This window comes from Phacochoerus africanus, chromosome 3, assembly GCF_016906955.1.
Source record: "Phacochoerus africanus isolate WHEZ1 chromosome 3, ROS_Pafr_v1, whole genome shotgun sequence".
Classification (NCBI taxonomy): Eukaryota; Metazoa; Chordata; class Mammalia; order Artiodactyla; family Suidae; genus Phacochoerus; species Phacochoerus africanus.
This window is the reverse complement of record NC_062546.1, coordinates 143,292,994-143,318,202: the sequence shown is the minus strand read 5'-3', so window position 1 is coordinate 143,318,202 and position 25,209 is coordinate 143,292,994. Positions and strand designations below refer to the sequence as shown.

Below are 25,209 nucleotides of genomic sequence, written 5' to 3'. Positions count from 1 at the left end.
GCTTATTTGCTCATTTAGACTATTTTAATTGTAGGTGAATGATGAGTATAATCTATTTAAACACTTGTTTTCAGGATTTTATTTTAGAATTTGTGTACACACCTCTCTACATGAATTAAAAACTGATTTAAAAACTATGATAGATACTTAAACCCAAGCTTCATAAAAATAAAGCTAAATAAAAATTCAAGGAACATTAAAAAAATCTGTTCTTAAAAAGTACAAAACATAGTATTTTTATTATAAATCTGATTATCTTTATATATCAAATATTTGGCAAAAAAAAATGCCTAACATCAGTAATATCAGATTAGAGAATTTTCCTCTGAAACAAATACACTTCTCTCATAAAAAACTAATAGAATTAGCTACTAAAAAAACTATTAATATGACCAAAAATACAGTCTTCCAATTCTAAAGATTTTCTAAGCTAGTAACTATTACATGATAAACTATAACATATTTAAAACTGAAAAAGACTGCAACAGAGCAGGAAGACTGAAAAATGGGACAGCCATGTCACATCAATTTATTGATGAATATTCATTGCAATATGCTAAGTGGTTAACTCCATGCTTTCTCTGACAGGGAATTTAAGGTTATAAACTGAGCAGTAAAGAATGCATAAAAGTAGCAGTTACTTTTAAAATGACAAATCTCTTGCCAATGAACGCTAAAACTAGGTTTAATGAACCATTGAATTTTTACTGAGTTAACATCAAGATTGTGATGTATTTTGGTGAGATGGAAAGAAAAGCAGTCCCGTAAATTAAGCTACACCTAGAAATAACACCAAAGAATGAAATTCCAGTTGTTGGAATAATCTGTTAGAATGGAGTAGGTTAATCAAAGTTAAATCATCTGTGAAATGGGTGGCTTTTGTTAAGCTGAGGGAAGGAGTCTTCAGAGCAAGTTTTCTCATCTGTATGTCATATTACCTTTATAAGACCTCTAAGCTAAGAAATGAGACAAAGTACACTCTGAATTATTTTAAAATATTACAACACATTTAACAGGTAATATGCAAGATCCTAGAAAATTCTCCCTAAACATCAATACCTGAACCCTTATCACAATTCCCAATATAAAGTGAAAAATAAATCTCATCATTAGTGCCTTAATGTTTTTAGGAAATACATTTGTTGTCTATAAATTTATTAACTAGTTTCACCATACTGGTGTGCTACATTTTAAGGAAGTTAAATAACCTATGAAGAATTTACAAAGTAGTCTGATTACTCATGGTACAAAACAACTCACTACTGAGTTCTAAACATCAGGAAATGTGTTGCATATAAAAATATGACTTAATTTATAAAAATTCAACTTACAAATAACTTCACAAACAAAATGAGATTATTAGAGGGAAATGATTCAATCATCAGTTTAAAAATACATGTTAGAGATGAATGATTTTCCTTCAATATCTTCAAAATAATTTTCTTTTTTGGATCAACATCATTTTGAATTACTTCATTTCAATCAATTTGTCCATAATTTCATCTTCTTATACCTTACTCTTTAAAATCAATATTAAGAAAATCTTATCTATTAGGACAAAGATTCATGTATGTATCAATGGAATCCAATCCTTTTATTTTTTTACATATCTAGAATAAGATGCAAGGTCACCTGGATTTCCTTAAAAATTTAGATCTTAGACAAAAGAAAATCTTAATCAGGAATATTTTGAATACAGATCTAATGCTAATTTGGGGGTCAAATAAAAAAGGAGTGATACTTTAATTATACCATTTACCTTAACAGGGAATTTGCCTCTCTACATTGTCTCTTTGTATGTAAAATTCATATTTTATTTAGGCAGTATTGGCATCATTAACATAGATCCATTTATCTGCGATCTCATAAATATTACATTTTTCTGAGCCCACAATTTCCGATATGGTGATTAAAGTCTTTCAATCAAGGTTAAGAACAAATCCTTCAATTTTCAATTATATTTATATTCTCACAGATTCTCTGAGTTAAAACTAATTTATTAACTGTGTTATTTATCCTAGAATTTTTTTAAAAATCCAGTTTAGATGAGGGTAATGAAGGCCCACAGATTTAGTCTACTTGAGAAATGTGGATGCCAGATGTTAAGATCATGCAATAAGAAATCAAGAGCTATTTATATGTAACAGTTTTCTATACATTATAACTGCTAATCAACCTGTACCTGAGGTAAAATATCTGACTACTAAATCAATACCAAAAATAAATATAAAACACCACACATAAGAAAATGGAATGATATGAGAAACAGCACTTCACTGGAAATCAAAAGCTAGGTTTCTGGTTGTAGCTCTGATATTCTGTCATACTGTGACCGTAAGGTCAGCAATGAACTTCCCTGGGCCTCAGTTGCCTCAGATGTAAACAAGTTGATTGAACTTTGGAATTTCTTCCCCTTTAAAAATCTGTGTCTAAAAACTGCAACAACAACAAAAATCCATACTGATGGGATGAAAACAAAACACCATTTTCAAAAGCCTTAAAAACTTAAAAGATAAGAGAAAGAAGTAACTTTTCCAGGAGTATATCTATGGACACCACACTCCTGCCATGAGAAGTTTTTTTCCTGGGGAGACTGAAATTGACTGAGGTCATATGTTCCTAGTCAATTTCATTCACAGTAGGTGCTTTAAGACAGCAAAGCACCTCAGTTCAGAATTGGTACTACCAACTTACAGAGTAAACTTGAAAGCAAAAAGATGGCTAGAATGGGGGGTGGGGAAGCAGAATAAAAACTCCTTTTTACAAGAATAGATTCAGCTACTTAAAAAAAAAAAATGAAAGGAGTTCCTGCTATGGTGCAATGGACTAAGAATCTGACTGCAGCAGCTTGGGTTGCAGTGGGTTAAAGGATCCAGTGTAGGTCACAGCTGCGGCTTGGATTCAATCTCTGGCCCAAATATATTCATAAGCCACAGGTGCAGCCATTAAAAAAAAAGAAGAAGAAAAGAGTTAAGTCTGAGGCCAAATTTTCTTTTCAATTTGGTAACTCACATTACTTCTGCACTAATCACACTGCCTACCCAAGTTTAATTTACTGCCTGTTACACTCAAACTGATTTCAGCAATTTTGTTTCATGGTGAGTTTTGGAATTTGTTACATAATTCTTAAATGAGAGCCAATCAGGCTAAGTTTGAGAACCACTGTAATAGACCAATGAATATGCAGAAGTACAGTTAAACACTAATTGTTTTCATTATAAAAACTTAAGTTCAGAGTTTCTTTCTTTCCCTCTAAGACCTCCACAAATTGGGAAAAGAAACAATGTAAGAACCCTAGACATGAAAACAATTATGACATGGAAAGGAAATGATCTCATTTTTATAAACAGTTCCAAAGGCTAAGGAAGGCCCCATGGTACTGGGGTATGTTTCTTATTCTCCCTCACGTACATATCTCAACCTGAAACTACAAGAGCAAAGAAATAACCTGGTATATAGCATATATACTCATAAACGTGTTGAATGAATGAATACTTGTTAGGCTGCAAATGAAAAAATGTGGACCTTTATAAAACATCTAAGTCTAGTCCACACAGGAAAATTTTATTTATTTTATTTTTTTTTTGTCTTTTTGCCTTTTCCATGTGCCCTCCCACGGCACATGGAGGTTCCCAGGCTAGGGGTCTAATTGGAGCTGTAGCTGCCAGCTGACACCACAGCCACAGCAAAACGGGATCCGAGCCTCATCTGCGACCTACACCACAAGCTCACAGCAATGCTGGATCCTTAACCCACTGAGGAAGGGCAGGGATCGAACCTGCAACCTCATGGTTCCTAATCAAATTCGTTAACCACTGCACCACAACGGGAACTCCCTACACAGGAAAATTTTAAAGGTGGTCGTGCTGACACAGACATACTCAGCAAAAACTGGGCTCAGTTCACCCATCTTGCCACTTTCACTTTCATCAGGGAAGATAAAAAAAAATTTTATTTAAGACCATGGAAGATCAAAGGCATTTATTCATTACTCTTAGCCAATCACTATAAAATGCTATCCTGATGCAAATTTACCAATAAATAATTTAGCTAAGCCATGCTATCCTTTAGTGAAGTGTTTTTCAAACTACAGATCTAAACCAATAAATTTAGTGTGTTATGGTCAACACTGGAAAAAATGAAATACAGAGCTCTTATATACAAGAGCAGAGAAGCTGTTATTTCATAAAACTTTTGGGTCAGTTATAAGTTTCCCCCACTATCTGAAAGTAGAGAAATCCTACGAAGACTTTCTTAAGTTGAAATGGTGTGAAGTGGAGAAGTAATTACTTTAGGATACATCTTGTTAAACAGACACACAAAATAAATTGAGATATAGTGCAGATGCTCACAGACACAGTTCAAAGCTATGGTGGCTTTCTGCTGGGATGCTGAATGTAGTTTTCAGGGAAGGAGACTGGCAGTGCCACTCTCTACTCTGGGTGCTTGCCACCTCTATAACAGCTGGCTGTAAGACACATTGAATGCTTTTTTTTCCTGTATTCATCTTTTTTTGGTAAAATCGAAAATCCTCTATAGATTTCTTTTGATTAGCAAAAAACAGGTACTGATGTAGGTCTTTCATAAAAGCAAAATGGCATAAATTGAATTTCTAAAAATTGAGGGATATCTGGAGTTCCAGTGTGGCTCAGCAGGTTTAAGATCCTGCTTTATCAATGCAGCAGCTTGGGTTGCTGTTGTGATGCAGGTTCAGTCCCTGGCCCTTGAACTTCAACATGCCGTGGGTGCAGCCAAAAAAAAAAAAAAAAAACAGGGATACTTATATGTATTTGTATCTATGTTTGTGCTGGATTATAAAGTAAATTTGACTTTCTTACCATAGGTGACTACCCTAAAAGTCTGAAAGTGCTGCTTCAGTGGCAGCATAAGAGACAACAAACCTTGTAATCAGTCAGACTTAGTTTAGAATCTTGATAAACTCTTTCGGCTTCAGCTCCTTCATGTGTAGATAGAACCAATACTTAACTCTCAGGGTTGGGGTAAGAGCATTAGCAATAACACAAAGTGCCTTACACTATACCTGATATGTAGTAGGCACTCTTTGCTGTTAAAATTTTCAGCCGTCAATCTGAACATGAAGTTCAAAGAATTGTTACAAACAGCTAAGATAATTCACTTGAAAGATGCCAACAGGTTCGATGTTTTTCATGGCATTCAAAGGGATATATAGACAAAATAACAGCACATGTTTGTATCTACATACCATATCATCACAGAATTCAAGAAGGCTACAAAGGAGAATATATGTTTCACTTATGGATCTAAGAGCAAATAATGATTACAATATGATACGGGGAGTTCCTGTTGTGGCTCAGCGGAAACCAATCTGACTAGCATACATGAGGACATAGGTTCAATCCCTGGCCTCACTCAGTGGGTTAAGGATCTGGCATTTCTGTGAGCTGTGCTGTAGTTAAAGACATGGTTCAGATCCCGTGTTGCTGTGGCTGTGGTGTAGGCCGGCAGCTGTAGCTCTGATTTGACCTCTGGCTTGGGATCTTCCATATGCTGCGAGTGCTGCCCTAAAAAGTCAAAAGAAAAAAAAAAGGAATATGATACAGTCATATTAAAACAAAAAACTAAGACTACACTTTGTCACCCAATTTCATTACTAATTATATTGTAGCATTAACACTTGAAAATAACCTATTTTCTTAGTAGTTACCTCCAGAGTAAAGGCATGGAAAAAAAAAATCCCAAGTAAGTAACTCATTCTCCTCAGAAGGTAAAAGCAATTAATTCCTTAACCAAATATTTACTGAGTTCACACTTACTACACGCCATGCACTATTCAGGCATTATAGCAATGAGGAAGAAACAGTCCCTATACTCACGGAAAATTTGGCAAAGATGCGGAAGTGCAATGATCCAAGAGCCCTGTCCTCAATAATTTCAAACTAAAAAGAATACAGTTTATCTTGAACTTTTGGGTCAACAGCTTAGCTAACAAATCACAATCTTTTAAATTTTCCAATTACTTGGAAAATAAAAATGAGAAAAAGAATTTTTTGAAAACTGCCAATCTTCTACTGTGCAGCCACATACTGAAATAAGTTCAAAGACATTAAGTTACATGTTCTCACTTTAAAACATATATGTATGTCAGAAACAAGCATTTAAAAATGAAAATTCTGGGTAGGATATAAAACCATGTGTATGTATGTGTGTATATGTACACATATATAAATTTTGAAAAAATATAGAAAACAGGCTGAAATCAAAATATTAACAACAGCTATTACACAGTGGTATCATAGACATTCTTTATATATCCTTTCTGTCTTCTCTAAATTCTCTATAATACAGTACTATAAAATTAGAAAAAAATTATTTTTTCCTGCTGCATAGCACAGGCAACTACATCTAGTTACTTGTGATAGAACATACTGGAGCATAATGTGAGAAAAAGAATGTATGTGTATATATGTGTGTGTATGTGTGTGTGTGTGTGTGTGTGTGTGACTGGGTCACTTTCCTGTACAGTAGAAAACTGACAGAACACTATAAACCAACTATAATATAAAAAATAAAAATCATTATAAAAATTATTTTTTAAAAATGGAAGTCTGGAGCTTCCCCTGTGGTGCAGTGGGTTAAGAATCTGACTGCAGTGGCCTGGGTCACTGAGGAGGCATGGATTCAATCCTTGGATTGGTGCAGTGGGTTAAAGGATCTGGCATTTCCAGAGCTGTGGTGTAGGTCACAGCTGTAGCTCATATTCAATCCCTGGCTCAGGAAGTTCCATATGCCACAAGTGCAGCCTTTTAAAAAAAAAAGTCTTCAATTAAATATAATTATAGATACATTACAATAGGCATTACCCCATATAACTTCAGAATGCCTTACATTTGAAACAACCCAAAATTCATTTCATAAGTATACTTTTGAAATACTAAATCGCCAAATCATTAGAAGAAAAAAAAAAAAAAGCCTAATTTATTTTTTAAATGAGTCCTTGTACCCTCATTTTAGCTATTTTGCTCACTTGTTTTCATTTTTGTTTTCTGACTTTTTAGAGCCTTACCCACAGCATACGGAGGTTCCCAGGCTAGGAGTCTAATTGGAGCTGTAGCTGCTGGCCTAGGCCACAGCCACGGCCACTCAGGAACCAAGCCGTGTCTGTGACCTACACCACAGCTCACGGCAATACCAGATCCTTAACCCACTGAGCAAGGCCAGGGATCAAACCCACGTCCTCATGGATACTACTCGGATTCATTTCTGCTGCACCACAATGGGAACTCCCCATTTGGCCCACATTCTGAGTTAACATATCTAATAATGTATCTCCCAAGGACAGACACTACAGTACTTGAATATATTAGTTAATAAAATAGTATTTCTGGAAATTATGGAACCCTACAATATTAGTTTTCTCCATACTAGTCGTTCAGCACTTTAGCTTTCCTCTTTATTTTTTTTAAGTTGCTTATGCCTCAAACAAGTTTACCATTAGTAGCTTTTTTTCTGGTAAAATGAGGATTTTGCACCTATGAAAGCTATCTTATCAGTCAATGGAGCAGCAGGAGTGAAAAAATGTATCTAAAGAAATGAACAGTCATATGGTCAACTAAAAAAACTCTTGGATAAAAATGTTAGTTCTTGCTGTGGGGTGCAAGGGAATTGGCAGCATCTTGGGAGCACTGGGATGCAGGTTTGATCCCGGACCCAGCACAGTGGGTTAAGGATCTGGTGTTGCCACAGCTGCAGCTTACATCACAACTGCAGCTCCAATCTGATCCCTGGCCTGGGAACTCCATATGCCTTGGGGCAGCCAAAAAAAAAAGAAGAAGAAAAAAAAAGTTACCCTGATTTCCTCAAAATTTTCAAGTTTAACTGTATGTATAATAATATCAACTCCCTTTGGGAACAAGATGAAAGTGAAAGGAAAAGCTTAAGATATTTATTTCATGTCCATCCCCAGTGGACAGGGAAAAGACAACTGTTAAAGGTGCATGTGATGTGGAGTTCCCGATTTGGCTCAGAAGAAACGAATCTGACTGGTAGGTTCGACCCCTGGCCTCACTCAGTGGGTTAAGGATCCGGCGTTGCCATGAGCTGTGGTGTAGTTTGCAGACGTGGCTTGGATCTAGCATTGCTATGGCTGTGAGGTAGGGCAGCGGCCACAGCTCCGATTAGACCCCTAGCCTGGTAACCTCCATATGCCTCAGGTTCAGCCCTAAAAAGACAAAAAGGGCATGTGATGAGAGTTCCTAGGTGGTCTAGAGGTTAGGATTTGGCACTTTTACCAACACAGCCTAGGTTCAATCCCTGGTCTGGGAACTAAGATCCCATATCAAGCCACTGCACATGTGCCCCCAGCTCCCTGCCCCCCAAGAAGTATATGTGATGACCTACTCTTAACTCAAAAAGGGCTATAAATGTTATAATCCTAATTTTCTTTTGAGGAATATATAAATATAAAAATTTAAACATTTCATTGAGAATACCTACGGGTTTCAAAGATTTTTCCCCCCTTCTGCTTCCTTGTATTTTGTGGGCTTTCTGCAGTGAATACTACTTTTGCTTCTCCTTAAGGGAGAAATGCAGTAATTTAACTGAATTTTCAAAAATAAATCAAACATTTAATAAAGTTTTTGTATTGATATTCTATAATCAAATAGAAATGTTTTCCTAAGGAGAAAAAAAATGTTCTTTACGCAGACTGCTAGAAGGATAATTTATTACAGGCTCACAATTGCAAATATCATCAACTGTAAAATTCATAACTCATTTGGTGGTAAACTCTGACATGACCAGAGGTAAAGCTACCTATAATCATTATTTACCTCACTCAGTTTGAATATTCATATCTTTTGCTGAACTATTAATGCCCAAGATGCTGCTGGGGTATTGATATATAGGACATATACTCTACTACTTTCCTGAAATGTGAAAAATTTTATACACACACACACACACACACACACACAGCTTCAAAGGTTTCAGAGAAGAAACTGTGAATCTGTATTAGGGATCATAAGTAAACCTCTTTTATGTGTGACAAATTTATTAACATCCCTTAGAAACACAAGAACTATCATATTAACTTTATGCTTAAATCGTCTCTGATGAGAATTTTAAAAATTAGTCCCCAATATAAAAATAGTAACTCCTTCTAGTTTAGGAATCACAGGACTCCACATTCAATATAATGTATACACACTTCCATCCATTTCACACAGATTAAAGGCTGCTATGTAATCAACATAGCAGAGGCCTTAGATTATAAAAGAGGAAGTTTATGAATTAGGTCTAGATTTGTTCATTAGTATGGATAACAATGACAGTATATCAGAATACAGTATGTTCCACAGAAGATAATATACATGATTTCATTTACTATGAGATACAGTCTCATTTGGGGAAAAATTATTTTCATGACACAGAACATTCCTGAGCTTTTCTGCTTCTAAAGAAGCACCTATCAATAACAAAATGAAGACTGAAATATTTAAATTTATGTCAACAAAATTAAAAAAACATACATGCAGCTTATACTTTTATTAATTTCTAAAAGAAAAAGGTTGAAAACTCTAAAGACCAAATACAGAAATACAGAAACCCAAAGCATTAATTCTATGACATTTCCCCCATGAATATATGCCAAAAAACTAAAAAGGAAGAAAAAATGAAAGAATCCACATATTTAATATGAGAGCTTAGTGAAAATCATGTTTAGGACAGATACTCACCTTCTTTGGGTTGAGCCATTACTGGAGTCTGGGTTTCCTTTGTATATGTGACGATTTCACGAGGAGGAAAGTCAACTTGCGTAATTTTAGCCATTCCAAGTTTAATAGGTCCCCGTCTAAATAAAGTGAACACAAATGGTACATTTTAACTACATCAAACCATGTTATTTCAGAAAAGTAAGAATTACACATTGTATATCCAACACTGTAATTTAAGTTCTTGTTTTATTCAAGAAATTTTGGATGAACAATTAATTGGCTTATTTTAGCAAAAGAATTAGAAGGTAGCAAAAACAAAAAACATTTCTGAATCATTCAAGGTGTTTATTTTTCACTTTAAAAAGGCAAATAATTTAGCTTCCTAAAGCAATGTGTGGGTAATAACTGAGTAAGAGGGTAGGAATTTCAAAGGAGACTGCTGAATATAGTTGGTTATAAGAACTGTTTTTAGGAGGAATATGTTTCTGGACTTTTTTCAAGGGTCAAATTTATGGATCTCACTCAGACCACAATTAGTTCCCTTCATCATTAGGAGACTTCAGCTTTAAGAATGAAAAACAAGTTTCTTTTAAAAGCTGGTTTTTTGCTAGGTATATTTTACAGAAATCGAGAATCAAACAGTCCATTTAGATTTTAAAATAAAATATTTAAACTTAAAATTTTTAATCCCTGAGTTTCCTGGAAGCCTAAGCAAGTTTAGGATTCAGCATTGTCACTGCTATGACTCAGGTTTGATCCCTGAGGAACTTGCTCAGGCTGCCAGTGTGGTAAAAAAAATAAACAAACAAGCAAAAAAAAAAAAAATCTAATCCCTGCATGATCAGTATTGTCCTTGATTCACATATGGACAGACTACAGTGCAGATATTTTAGACCTAAACTAAAGCAACACATCTTCTGAATACCATGAAATAACTAAAGTCACTTCCGTTTTAAATAGGAGGGATTTTTTTTTTTTTTTTTCCCTGAAAAACAAAAGAGAGTTGTAGCTAAGGAAAATATACCGAAAGAAAAATATATTTTATTCTATGTCTGGGGGAATTTTTTCTTGGGTTATTATAAGTAGATGTCTAAATTCTAAACCAAATAAACATGCTTCTAAACTCCTAAAGATGTTCTAAAAAAATGAAGCGGTCTTAAAAGAATACCTAATAAAAACACTGCTGTAACTTCCAGAATATAAAGCAGGATAGCTGAAAGATATGTGTGTGTGTGTGTGTGTGTGTGTGTGTATCATATACATGTGTATACAGATATATAACTGGTAATATAACTGGTAATATAATAACTTCTTTCTTATATAAACATCCTTTTCAAAATCCTGTACAAAAATGTTTAATCAGAGTAGTATATTTAAAGAAATAGTTTTCTCTAAGGTTCCAAATGTGAGCCAAAAGAAATTTTTGTGTTTTCTACCTTAGGAGTATCTTAGTATCTTAGCTGTAAGGACAAAAAAGAAAAAAAGCATAATCAAAAAATTAAATGGGAAAATTTACGTACATCTGAAGTAATCTAGTACTCTAAGAATAAAATCTGAAATAAGAAAGTTTATAGCCTGATTTTTAAGATGCAAATCATATGAAAAAATAAATCACTCCATATTCGAAAAAAAAAAAGCCAAGCCAATATCATTACTAACTTGAGTACATACATAGTGTCTAATAGATCAAAATCACAATATTAGAACAAACAAACAAAATATTCTAAGATTTAGGGAGGTAATACTTCACTTATCCAAACCACTTTTACTGAGAATAAGCAAGCAACTGCGGCTAGAGGAGCCTCAAGGTAGCTAATAAAGAGGCCTTCAAATTAATGTACAAGAAGCTCATATACTTTTCTTATATGCCCTGATTCAAGGCTTTTTTACTCTTACTTTATACATAATTCTTAAAGGTACTGTTCGTATATTTTAGAAGCTGCAAATTATCAGGGGAAAAGAGCCAAGTCCGGCACAATGGCAGTGGCAAACATTTATAATTTGGATTGGAGACTAAAATAAATGAATGAATAAATGAATTAACAAATAAATGAATAAAATATAGCAATCTGGAACCAAACTGTAGAAACCAATAGCTCTGTTCCTCTCAAAAACTTAGAAATAATCAGGGCATTTTAATTTAGGAAAATAAAGTAACATTCATGTTCAGTAACCTAGAAAAAGTTCAATTATATATAGAGTATGTATTAGAAAAAGGTTGTAATACATTGTAGAAAAGGTTACATTAAAAAATATAGAAATAATAAAAGTAATTTGGACACTTAAATGGGTAGACTTAAGGTACCTATAAAATCAGATACATAAAATACTTCTTTCACTAATGATAGAGGATAAATGAGGTATCACGGTAAAATACCATTCTTTTCCTAAGCGTATACTGCATATTAGAAATTTAAGCAAAAATTAGGACAATTTCACCAAGAATCAAATTAATTATAAAAGAGGGAAGGTAATAAATCTATTCAATACCCCAAATCGGAATCTGAGTGAAGCTGAAGAACTGATGGATCTGTATCCCAATGCAGCGTCCTAAACGGTTGTAGGACAACCATGAAGCATTAGCAAAAAAGGCCATAAGTTAGTCAAGCAAATACATTCTATGAATAGCTAAAGCACTGTTCACAGTTAAAAACCACATGTTCTGGTTAGTACAAAAAAAAACACCAGGTATCACTCAACGCTCTAATGCATGCAATAAGCATAATACGGTTAAATATGTAAACAAACAACCCAGATTAGCTAAAAGACAGTATTTTTAGATTATGGGAAACTAATATTGCATAATAATGGATAAGAACAGCCAAAACATCCAACAACCAAATAACACATTATTTTGGGATGATAACAAGGTAGGTTATAAAAAGAGCTGAAATTTTAAGTTTTCTAATGAAAAAAAATTAGTAAAACCATCTTAGTTAACATATTATAATCTTGCCCAAAGCATTAAATGTGTGCAGGAAATTGTCATATTGGTAAAGGAAATGAGTCAACACATAAGCTTTTCGGTAAGAAAACCAAAGACTATTCCACCGGGATTCAAAATAGCTAGAGTTCCCAAAATGTGACCCTTACGTAATTTATGGGTTAAGCACTGCCTTGGGCTTACATGTCATTTGCTTTAGAAAGCAACTAAAAATTTCTGTCTCTAGGAAAAGGTAGAGTTTCAAGGATTTAGAAAAATTTTAAATTTCTAAAAATTTAGAAAAAAAAATGTTCTGAGGATTTACCTAAATTAAGCTTTTGGAGAATCTCACTCCTAAATAAATATTTGATTGTGTTTTAGACTTGCCTACTGGATAAATAACTTACGTGTGATCTTTTCCAAAAGATTTAAGGCAAGTTTGGTCATTACTAGAACAAAAGGTACTTTATCACATTGGCAATCTTGTAGGTTAGCAATATATAATATAATTATGTATAGTACTATAGTTGCAATTTAAAAATTAGGCACAATACACTCAGTACTACCATTTTTGTCAAATTTATTTGTTTCTTACTTACATAATAAATTAAGATGTGCTACTAAAACTGCTATAATAGGTGGTGGCACAGTGGAAACGAATCTGATAGCATCCATGAGATGTTCAATCCCTGGCCTTGCTCAATGGGCTGGGGATCCTGGGTTGCTTGTGGGAATTGTGGAGTAGGTCACAGATGTGGCTCGGGTCCCACACTGCTGTAGCTGTGGCATGGGCCAGCAGCTGCAGCTCCGTTTCGACCCCTAGCCTGGGAACTTCCATATGCTATGATTGCGGCCCTAGGAAAAAAACACTAAAAATATAAATATATATATTTAAATACAAGAAATGATTTCGATTCTTACCTATACAATTTATCAGTAGAAGCAATTAGATGATCTGAACTAGAGAAATCCTTCATTTTAAAAATATAAAGAATGGGTAAGCAATGGGACTCTGCTGTATAGCACTGGGAATTACATCTAGTCGCTTATGATGGAGCATGATAACGTGAGAAAAAGAATGTATATACGTATGTGACCGGGTCACACTGCTGTACAGCCGAAAATTGACAGAACACTGTAAACCAGCTATAATGGAAAAAAATAAAAATCATTTTAAAAAAAAGATTACGTAGATTGGCAAAGTGTTTAAGTCAACCTGAACAAATAAAATAGTTTGTTTTGTTAGGGTTAAAAAAATAAATAATAATAAAAATACAAAGAAAGATCCTGGGATTTAAACAGGATTGAGTGTATGCAAAGAAAGAAGAGGCCACAGTGGTTTACTTTGTACTAAGCAATGAACAGCAACAACCTTAGGCTTTGTTAGCCAGAAGGGGTTCTATGAAATGGCTCTTTAAGGAATGTTCTGTTCACAGCATTTACATTATATGAGAGCTCTAGCTACTACATTATATATAGAGCTCCTTGTTAAGGATGTCATCTTGACTAAAATCAAGTAAAACTCTACCTCAAAATAAAGCTAGTACTGAAAACACACTGTAGAACATATGGGATTATAATTTGTTAAGGCATCTGCAGACATATAGAGTAAAATTCCAATATAATCTTGAGACTTAATCAAAAGGCTAAGAGATAAACTGATCAAAAGTGGAAAAGAGGAACAAGAGACACAGATTACTTAACTAAATAACTGTCACCTAAGTTTTAGAGATAACAGAAGTGATTAAGAAAGCAAACTCCTTTTTTCTGAGGAATCTCCATACTGCTGTGGAAAGCAGTATGGAGATTCCTCAGAAAACTAAACATAGAACTACCATTTGATCCAGCAATCCCACTCCTGGGCATCTATCCAGAAAAAACGACGACTCGCAAAGACACATGTACTCCAATGTTCATCGCAGCACTATATACAATAGCCAAGACATGGAAACAAACTAAATGTCCATCGACAAGAGGAGTGGATCCAGAAGATGTGGTATATATACACAATGGAATATTACTCAGCCATTAAAAAGAACGAAATACCAGCATTTTTTGCAACATGGATGGACCTAGAAACTATCATGCTAAGTGAAGTCAGCCATACAATGAGACACCAACATCAAATGCTTTCACTGACATGTGGAATCTGAAAAAAGGACAGACTGAACTTCTTTGCAGAATAGATGCTGATTCACAGACATTGAAAAACTTATAGTCTCCAGAGAAGACAGTTTGGGGGGTAGGGGGATGTGCCTGGGCTACGGGATGGAAATCCTGAGCAATCAGATTGTTATGATCATTACACAACTACAGATGTGATAAATTCATTTGAGTAATAAAAAAAAATGAAGAAAAAAAAAAGAAAGTGAACTCTTGGAGTTGCTATCGTGGTACAGTGGGAAACGAATCCAACTAGGAACTATGAGGTTACGAGTTTGATCCCTGGCCTCGCTCAGTGGGTTAAGGATGTGGTGTTGCTGTGAGCTGGGGTGTAGGCTGCAGATGCAGCTCGGACCCCGAGTTGCTGTGGCTGTGGCTGTAGCGTAGGCTGGCAGCTGTAGCCAATTGAACGCCTAGCCTGGGAACCTCCATATGCTGCAGGTGTAGCCCTGAAAAGCAAAAAAAAATTTTTAAATTAAAAAAAAAAAAAAGAAAGTGAACTCTCAATGAAACGCAACTTCCTAATCTGCAATGCAGAAATAATTTCTCATGGCCTTTTACATATTTACTCATAAATTACGACCAGGCCCAACAGAAATTTCTGGCATTTAGAAATAGTGATTCAGATGTTTTGATATCATGCTTGGTAATGTCTAATATGTTTTTTTCTACTCCCCAAATGTAGTAATCTTAGATTGTCTTGGCCAGCTAATGGAAGTTAGTATATAGGTTCATACATCCCACATGTCTTCATGCATTTTCCTGTTTATTCTTTCGTTATTATCCTGTCTACTCAATTTGAGTTTATTCTGTTTCATTCACAGACCTTAGAAATTAAAAAGCCACATATTCAAAAATGCTACCATGGAGTTCCTGTCGTGGCGCAGTGGTTAACGAATCCAACTAAGAACCCTGAGGTTGCGGGTTCGGTCCCTGCCCTTGCTCAGTGGGTTAACGATCCTGCGTTGCCGTGAGCTGTGGTGTAGGTTGCAGACGTGGCTTGGATCCTGCGTTGCTGTGGCTCTGGCGTAGGCTGGCAGCTCCAGCTCCGATTAGACCCCTAGCCTGGGAAACTCCATATGCCGCGGGAGTGGCTCAAGAAATGGCAAAAAAAAAAAAAAAAGCTATTATTTCACTGCCAACAGCACCAATTAATCCACAATATTGGTTATCTCTCATATTATGGAACATGGAAACGATTTAATTCATAGCTGTTTACTCTGTGTGTATATATATATATATATATAAAAAAGTGAACACATTACTCTTGAAAATTAAAAATGAGTCTGTGCTCTCAAAGGAGATAATGTATATAAAGACTAAAGAGATATAAAGTTACCTCATTCAAAAAGAGAATTTTTTTCCTCTCCTGTTAAAGAAACTAATTTTGTACTCATTCTTTAATAAAAATAAATACCCCTAAAAATATTTCCATATCTGTTTTCTGGTTTTACACCTTACCACTTCAAATCTATACTTTAAACACAAGTTAGCACACTCTTCTTAAAACATTTCAATACAGTGGATAATATCTTTAATGATGTACATTAGTAAGGACTGGAATCCAAGTTCATGAAGGCAAGGACCATGAACATTTTATTTTCTGTGGTAACCTATAGCATAAAACATTACATCTACTATTTGATTAATATATATTCTAACATAATAAATATTTTTCTTAACAGTTATCTACTTCCTATACCAATTTACAACATTACAGTGCGTCTCCCTAATAATCTCTAGGTTTTCCAATAAAACTCAGGAAGATATATTTTAATTCATACAGGTGTTATATAGTAGGTAGATGTGAAAGAAAACTTGCTGATGCTGCATTAAAATAATCTATTCCTATTCAAAATCAAGAGTGAGTTCAGAATTAACACAGCACAGTATCTGCATTAAAGTAATATATATCAAATAAAGAAATTTATTTTTTATCTTGGGATGTATTTTTACTATGGTAATGTTGTATAAGAGGGAGAAAACCCTTCTCTTGAAAATATCACTTGCTCACTAGCAAAGGAATGCTATAACATATTTGTACAAAAATACAGAAATATGAAACAAATTTAGCCTTTAAAAATGAATTTACACTAAATAAATGTAGTCTTTAATCTACAATAATACTATTTTATAATGCAATATTATTTCTAAATAGAAAGTTTTGACTTTTCTTAAATGATAAGAGTTTTGTCATTTACTTCCAATAAGAGTATTACTTAGATTTGCAATTTTAGTCCTCTAAATGGATTTGGAAAAGCACATCTCAAATTCAAACTGGTGAGCTTTTTGTGTCTTCTAATTGTTAATGACAACATGATTATTCAGAAACTGATTAAAGTACTGAGTTTATGGATTACCTAGCTCCCTTGCTTTTTATCTGCCTTGTAGTTACATACTCATTATCATTGTTTGTAACTTCAATCAGAGGTGCTCAGACACAATGAAAATAAAACCTCTTAGTTTTAAAAGGTATGTTGAGGTTTTCCTGAGGAGCACATTTAACTTCCTAGCCCAAAATAAGGATTCTGAATAAAGATATTAACTAGCTATGTTTAATCTCATTTCAGCTGTCACAAGAAGTCAAAATGTAAGATGCTGTTAAAAAAAGACTCGTATGTATGTGTGACAAAGAGAAGTAATAACTCTTTCCTTAGTTCAATCTTTGGAAAAAAACTGAAATCTTACTCAACTTTTGAAAATCAAGTACTAACATGTGTGCAGGATCCTAAAACAAACATGAAATACTGTTTTACAAGGAAGATGCAAGTTCAGGAAAACTTGGCAGTAAACTTTTTTTTTTTAGTTGAGGTATAATTTACACATAACATTATTAGGTATATAACATGATTTAAAGATTGTATATACGGTGAAATGCTCACCGCAATAAGTCTAGTTAACATCCGTCATAAACAGTTAGGAATTTTTTTCTTGTGATGAGAACTTTTAAGACCTACTCTCAGCAACATTCAAATATACAATACAGTATTGTTAACTACAGTCTCCATGTTGTGCTTTACATCCTGACTTATTTATTTTACACTGGGAAGTTTGTACCTTTTGACGCCCTTTACCCATTTTGCCCACCCCTTATCCCCCACCTCTGGCAACGACCAAAAATTTAAAAAAATAAAATAAAATAGACCAATCTTGGAGTTCCTGCTGTAGTACAGTGGGTTAAGAATCTGACTGCAGCTGCTTGGTTGCTACGGAGGCATGGGTCCAATCCCTGGCCTGGGAATTTCCATGTGCCACAGATGTGACTGTAAAATTTAAAAAAAAAATTTTAATTAAGAAATGCAGGAGTTCCTGTCGTGGCGCAGTGGTTAGCAAATCCAACTAGGAACCGTGAGGTTGCGGGTTTGATCCCTGCCCTGGCTCAGTGGGTTAACGATCCAGCGTTGCCGTGAGCTGTGGTGTAGGTCGCAGATGAGGCTTGGATCCCGCGTTGCTGTGGCTCTGGCAAAGGCCAGTGGCTACAGCTCCGATTAGACCCCTAGCCTGGAAACCTCCATGTGCCGCGGGAAGTGGCCCAAAAAATGGCAAAAAGATAAAAAAAAAAAAATTATAAAAAAGAAATGAAAAAAAGATACAAACCAATCTGTTCACTATATCTATGAGCTTAATTTGTTTTTTAGATTTTACATATGTGAAATCATACAGATTTGTCTTTCCCTTTCTGATTTATTTCATTTAGCATAATGCCCTCAAGCCATAATGCCCTCAATGCCCTTTTAAAAAAATTTTTTATTGAAACCAGAAAATACTCTTAATAACAATACAAAGTTTGCTTAAATAGAAAAAAATTTTAATGAATTAGCACTTCTATTTTTAATATAAAATAATTAGCATAAAATCAGTTAACTAGTCAGTACTACGTTAATCAAGTGTGACAGTAAAACATTGTTAAAAAAATTCTCTCCCCAATAAACAACAATTTCTATGCCATTTAGATTTGAAAATGTTAGGCTTAACATAACTAGAGTCCCCTCTATGGCACTGACAGTATATGGGCATTAAATGCATTCTTACTCTTAAAATATTGAAAGAAAATTACTGTACCTAGATCCCACTGCGCCATCTCCAGAGTCTTGGCTTCCAGCTTCGCTTGGTGTGCTCACAGATTTGGAGGATGGAGACATAGGAGGAGGGACTAAATAGTGAAATAGACAGGTATCCGCTGTTACTACACGGAGAGGTTGCTCAGCTTATGACGTTCGTTTCAAAAGTAGTTTAACATGAAGTAATTAACAAAAAAGAAAAAATAATGGCAAACCAAAAAACAAAAGTATATGAATGAAAATGAATAGCAGAAAGAAGAGGAGAAAGACAAAGTTAACAATGCATGCTGACGATTCATGCAATTTCTCTGGCAAAATTCATTTGGGCTTTACATTTCAAAAAAAAAGCAAGATTATGGAAGGATGCATCGTTATCTCAGCCAACACCAAATGTGGGCACTAATTTTCAAAGGAGAGCATTCCTTCTTCCCTAACTTCCTTACTTTTAAGATCACCAGATCATTTATAATTGCTGTCAAATCAAAACTCTGAATTTTGTTTCAAAAGTCATTTACTCTCTGGTTTTCTGAGATTTATTTTAAAATGTCCATTTTTTGTAGAAAAACGTTTTTTTCCAAGAAGAAATTAATGTATTTAAAAATTTCATTTTTCCCCCTGCCAAAAATAAAAAGGGCCACTTTAGAGAAATGACTCTAACTAAAGGAATGGCTCCTTTAAAATGTCCATTAGTTTCCAGCAATTTGGGTGCAAAATGCAAACAGGCCATAAAACAGCATGCCTTCTGGACAAGATGCATAACATAAAGTGATGCATGCAACTTAAACAAGGCAAGACTTAATGGTAACTTCCTTACCCCAGTATTCAGAAAAAACTGAAGTGTACAGACAAAGATACAGACACCCAAAATATTCTTAATCCCTTCTTATAGAAAAATACACATTTTTCACAGTATATAAAACAAACAGCAAATGCTTTCCCCTAACTTGTCACTTTTAACATTATATACCAACAGCTGAACGTGCATACCTCATGCTATTATATTTGTAAAACTTTTTGATTACCATTACAGGGAGTATAGAAGGATCATCACTGCCATCTTCTGGTTAAATTTTACCACAAATGTCCCCAATCCCAATTATCTTTAAATTTTTTTTTTAGGACTGCACCTGTGGGATATGGACGTTCCCAGGCTAAGGGTTGAATCGAACCTCAGCTGCTGGCCTATGCCACAGTCACAGCAATGCCAGATCCGAGCTGCATCTGTGGCCTACACCACAGCTCACGGCAACTCCAGATCCTGAACCCACTGAACAAGGCCAGGGATCGAACCTGCATCGTAACCCCCTGAGCCACAATGGGAACTCCCTAAAATAATTTTTCAATGTACAATATTGACTAAAACATTTTATGTGGAGCTGCAAGTCCTTCTTTTAACAGTTTACTGAAAAGAAGGTAAATCCCTAGTTATATAGGAACCAATCTAAAGAAATACGTATTTAATTAAAAGTCTGTGTTTTTGGAATAATCACATTCACTGAGCCCTTAAAGTGCTGAAATGTTTATACATGCTTCAGTAAAAACAGTGGGTTTGCTAATCTGGCAAGTGTAAAGTATGATGAATCAGATTTTCAACATATGTACAAAACTGATTATCCTTATTTTTTCAATGCCAAATTCTATTTGAAACCAATAAGATTAAAAAAAAAAAAAAACAACATAGCCGGAACATTAGTTTCCTGAGATACAGTGGTTAATTCTTGCTCAAATTCAAGACTATAAAAATATTAAAACATTTCTAATTTCGTGATTAAATCTCTCAGAAACAATGCTAAAATCAGACTGCCTTCACTGTGCTCAGTGCTGCATATGTCACTCAGAGTAGCTAAACATGACTTGTATCTGAAGTAAAAGAACATTAATGTTCCAACTTCTCTTAGATTCCATTTCCTCATTCTTTTGTCTACCCCTCACTGTGAGACTGCTCCTGGTCTAAGTCCCAACTGATATAGGAATAGCCAGTAATATCTAACAGTGGTTTACCTACTGCACTATAAGCACAAATGCGTATTTATTACAGTGAGGTGAGATACTACAATGTTTTCACATTAAAAAATTTTCAAAGAAGAAATTTTGTATTCTTTAAATTACATGCTTAATGTCAGGCTTAGGAAAATAAAGAAAGATCTGAGGAAAACAGTAATATTCCTATCAATCTAATTATTTGTGATAAATTATAATATTTGTTTCCATTTTAATGTTTTTTCCTCTTTCTAGTGACTTCAAATATCAATGACTTCACTCAACAAGTTCATCACCAGTATCTTAGTTGGTTAAGACTGTATTTTTTTTTGTCTTTTGTCTTTTTGTTGTTGTTGTTGTTGTTGTTGTTGTTGCTATTTCTTGGGCCGCTCCCTCGGCATATGGAGGTTCCCAGGCTAGGGGTCTAATCGGAGCTGTAGCCACCGGCCTACGCCAGAGCCACAGCAACTCGGGATCCGAGCCGAGTCTGCAACCTACACCACAGCTCACGGCAACGCCGGATCGTTAACCCACTGAGCAAGGGCAGGGACCGAACCTGCAACCTCATGGTTCCCAGTCGGATTCGCTAACCATGACGGGAACTCCCAAGACTGTATTTTTAAAAAATGTTATCTCAAATCCTTCATGAAAAAAGGCTATATAGTAATTATACATAAATAAACATACTAAGCTAGTCAATTCTCAAATAAAAATTTCAGAAATAAAAATAAGTTACAGGGGTGATATAACCAAATTATCAGTTTCTCAGCCAGAAGCAAAATAAATCACCATAACTTCAAATTTGTAATTGGGTAAGAAGTCTCTACTCCAGAACTATATTCTTTTGACCAAAAGATAATGTTCAAGCCAGCTGATAAGAAGATTCATTAGGGACTCCAAGTTATTATCTGGCCTACCAAATTCATCTTGCAAATAATCTATACCACAGAAGGGACAAACCTAGATAAATTACTATCACTGAAAAAGGAGGAATGTTAGCAGAAAAAAAGAAAAAGGTAGTGTTATCTGGTGACTACACATTTTAACCCAATTAGTCCAGGAAAGTCAAACAATACAGTAATTGCACAATAAGACAATGCCACTACATTCCCAGACTCCAGTAAATGACCTCCAAGAATGAATAAAAGCATGCACTCAGAGACATTAGGAAAAAAAAAAAAAAACCTAAGTAATTTATAGCCTTTCAAATCTCAAAAAAGATTTAATTCTAGAATTCATTTTTAAAGATGCTTAAGAATCCAATCAGCTTTGGAAATAACATAAACTAATTATTAGTTTTTGCCAAATTATGAGTTGCATAATAAGAATAGTAATTCAATCAGATTACCTTCAGTTCTGTGAAAATGGCCTAAAACAAGGCTTTAAAATGATAAAAATAAAAGATTTATTATTAACACATATGAGTGAATCATATGAATCAATTTCAGTTTCTTAGAAGTTTAAAAGCAAAGACACTTGTTTGTTTCTTTGAAAACCAAGGAAGAAATGTGAAGTAAACTGAAAAATAAATCTATACCATGGCATTCCCTGATCATGCAAGTAATACTGAAAGGTTGTAACTCTTAGATTCTTTTGGATAAAAAGCTAACCAAGGAAGCCTTTCCTGTTAGCTTAGATCTTGGCCTTCCAAAGATATAAAAATAACATTGCTGCGTTTTGGCTTGTGAAGAAAAAACTAGCAAATTTGAAGCCACAAAGGACCTAGGAATGCACCTAGATTTAGAATCAGAGTTGTTTTGAGTCAACCACTCAGAACTATACAAAAGTCTCAGAGATGAAGAACGGTGCATAGCCCAATTATTTTTTAGGTAGAAGAAAGCCTCTTGCAAGAAGGGGCTACTGCCAGAAAGAAGAACCTAGAAAAGGTGGACAGCCAAAGAGAGTGAATGTAAGGAGTGGGAGTGTTGGTAGAAGATAGTGAAATGGAAGGAGTGAGCCTGAGATAACCAAAAGTTGTGAGGCCTCTTGCAGCTCATCTATCTATGACACTCAGCACTCAAACACTGTATGAGTTGCAAAGTAATGCCCCCTTGTGGATACAAGTGCTTCTAGCCTGGAATGTTAACTTTGATTGACTGTCTCTTTTTAAAGGCTGCACCTGAGGCACATGGAAGTTCCCAGGCGAAGGGTCCAATCAGAGCTGAAGCCACCAGCATACACTACAGCCACAGCAGCACCAGATCCAAGCCGTGTCTGTGACCTACACCACAGCAATATCGGATTCTAAACCCACTGAGCGGGGTCAGGGATCAAACCCGCATCCTCGTGGATACTAGACAGGTTTCTTACCACTGAACCACAATGGGAACTCCCTGAGAGGTTTTATTAGCTGTATCTTTTTTTAAAAAAAATTAATTCTTTTCAGTAGGATTTTTTTTTTTTTCTTTTTAGGGCCGCACCCGTGGTATACCCAGGTTAAGGGTCTAATCAGAGCTATAGCTGCTGGCCTATACCACAGCTACAGCAACACTAGATCCAAGCTGCATCTGCGAGCTACACCACAGCTCACAGCAACGCCGGATCCTTAACCCACTGAGTGAGGCCAGGGATCAAACCTACAACCTCATGGTTCCTAGTCAGATGCGTTTCCGCTGACCACAATGGGAATTTTTTTAAAGGAAAAAAGTCAATATTAGGTAAACCAAACTGATTTTTTCTTGTTGTTTTTTAAATTTTTATTGAAATATAGTTGATTCACAAGGAAGATTGGGAGTTCCTGTCGTGGCGCAGTGGTTAATGAATCCGACTAGGAACCATGAGGTTGCAGGTTCGATCCCTGGCCTTACTCAGTGGGTTAAGGATCCGGTGTTGCCCTGAGCTGTGGTGTAGGTTGCAGACGTGGCTCGGATCCTGCGTTGCTGTGGCTCTGGCGTAGGCTGGCAGCTCCAGCTCCGATTAGACCCCTAGCCTGGGAACCTCCATATGCCGCGGGAGCGGCCCAAGAAAAAACAAGGAAGATTGATGTTTTTAATAAACCTTCTTGAATATTTCAGTGTGTTTTTATACTTCTACAATTTAAAAATATTTAATAACTACATTTGTAGTGGAAAGAAAAACAAGTATCCATCCTGAGTCATTATATAAAATGTATTTTTTACTGCAGGTTACTGTCAAGAAAGTTTGACAGCCACTGCTTTCAACTATATCATGTATTCTCCAAGCCTAATTTTAGGCATCCATGAGAGAAAAGAAGGTGGAAAACACACAACTCATCTAATTATTTTATTTTAATAAGCCAGACAAAAGATAATAAAAGGAAAAAAACTGTAGACCTCTCTTATAAGCAGAGATGAAGAACTCCTAAGTAAAATATTAGCAATATATAAGAAAAATATTATCTCATAATTAAAAGGGATTTATTCCTGAATATAAGCATGCTTTTATATTAGAAAACCTACCAATATTAATAATCATAGTAATACATTAAAAGCAAAAAAACCATCATCATCTCAAAATATAAGGAGACCTATGAGTTTGTCATACAAATTTTGGTGATTTTAAAGAATGCTGAAACTCTTCATAATGTGGGCTGGACTTAGCGACTCTTCCAATAGACGGAATGTGGCAAAAGCAATGATCCCTGACTTCCAAGGGTAAGTCATTGAAAGGATAGCTTCCTTCGGGCTCTTTCTCTTCTGCTTACTCATTCTGAAAGAACCCCACTGACATGCCACAAGGATACTCATGTAGCTAGTTCAATGGAATGGCCCACATGGATAGGAACTCGAGCCTTCCAACTAACAACCAACACCAACCTGCCAGCCATGTGAATGTGCCACCTTGAAAACAAATCCTCAAGCCCCTAAGCCTTCAGATGACTACAGCTCTGACTGACGTCCTGACTTCAATCCAAGAGACCCTGAGCCAGAACCATTCAGCTAAGCCACTACCAAATTCCTGACTGGCAGAAATTGAGAGAGAATGATTATTGTTTTTAAAAAAATGAAACTGACACAAGAATAGAAAACTTGAATAGACTATAACCATTTTTAAAAAATCTGAAATGGTGAATAACTCCTGCTCTCCACTATCCCCTGGGGGAAAAAAAGCATAATCTGAGGCAATTTTACTGCTGGATTCCACCAAGTTAAGGAACAGGTAACATCTATCTTTTACAACTCTTCTACAAAATAGCAAAAGGGAAAGCTGTTCAATTTATTTTAAAACCATAACCATGGTGGCTACTGAACATGAGTGGCATAAGAAAATTAAAGCCAAATTTTATTTTTCTGTGCATATACATGAATCCTAAATATAAGCTAATCTATTTTTTAATTTAAAAAGTTTTGGTTTTTTAGGGACGCACTGCGGCATGTGGAAGTTCCCAGCAAAGGGTCGAATGGGAGCTGTAAGCCGCCTACCTACA

At 35.2% G+C, this 25,209-nt stretch overlaps 1 protein-coding gene across 9 annotated transcripts in view; it reads right to left on the bottom strand.

Moving 5' to 3' along the window:
- DYNC1I2 (dynein cytoplasmic 1 intermediate chain 2) overlaps positions 1–25,209 on the bottom strand; it is a 56,843-nt gene that overhangs the window by 22,235 nt on the left and 9,399 nt on the right. For 6 of the 9 annotated variants that reach the window (XM_047772870.1, XM_047772874.1, XM_047772871.1 and 3 more), the window contains 3 exons: positions 18,844–18,934; positions 12,186–12,245; positions 9,717–9,832 (listed from right to left, as the gene is read on the bottom strand). In XM_047772870.1, the coding sequence (XP_047628826.1) occupies positions 9,717–9,832; positions 12,186–12,245; positions 18,844–18,934 (267 nt within the window). The remainder of the gene's footprint in view (positions 1–9,716; positions 9,833–12,185; positions 12,246–18,843; positions 18,935–25,209) is intronic. The other 3 variants (XM_047772876.1, XM_047772878.1, XM_047772877.1) reach the window with 1 other exon arrangement.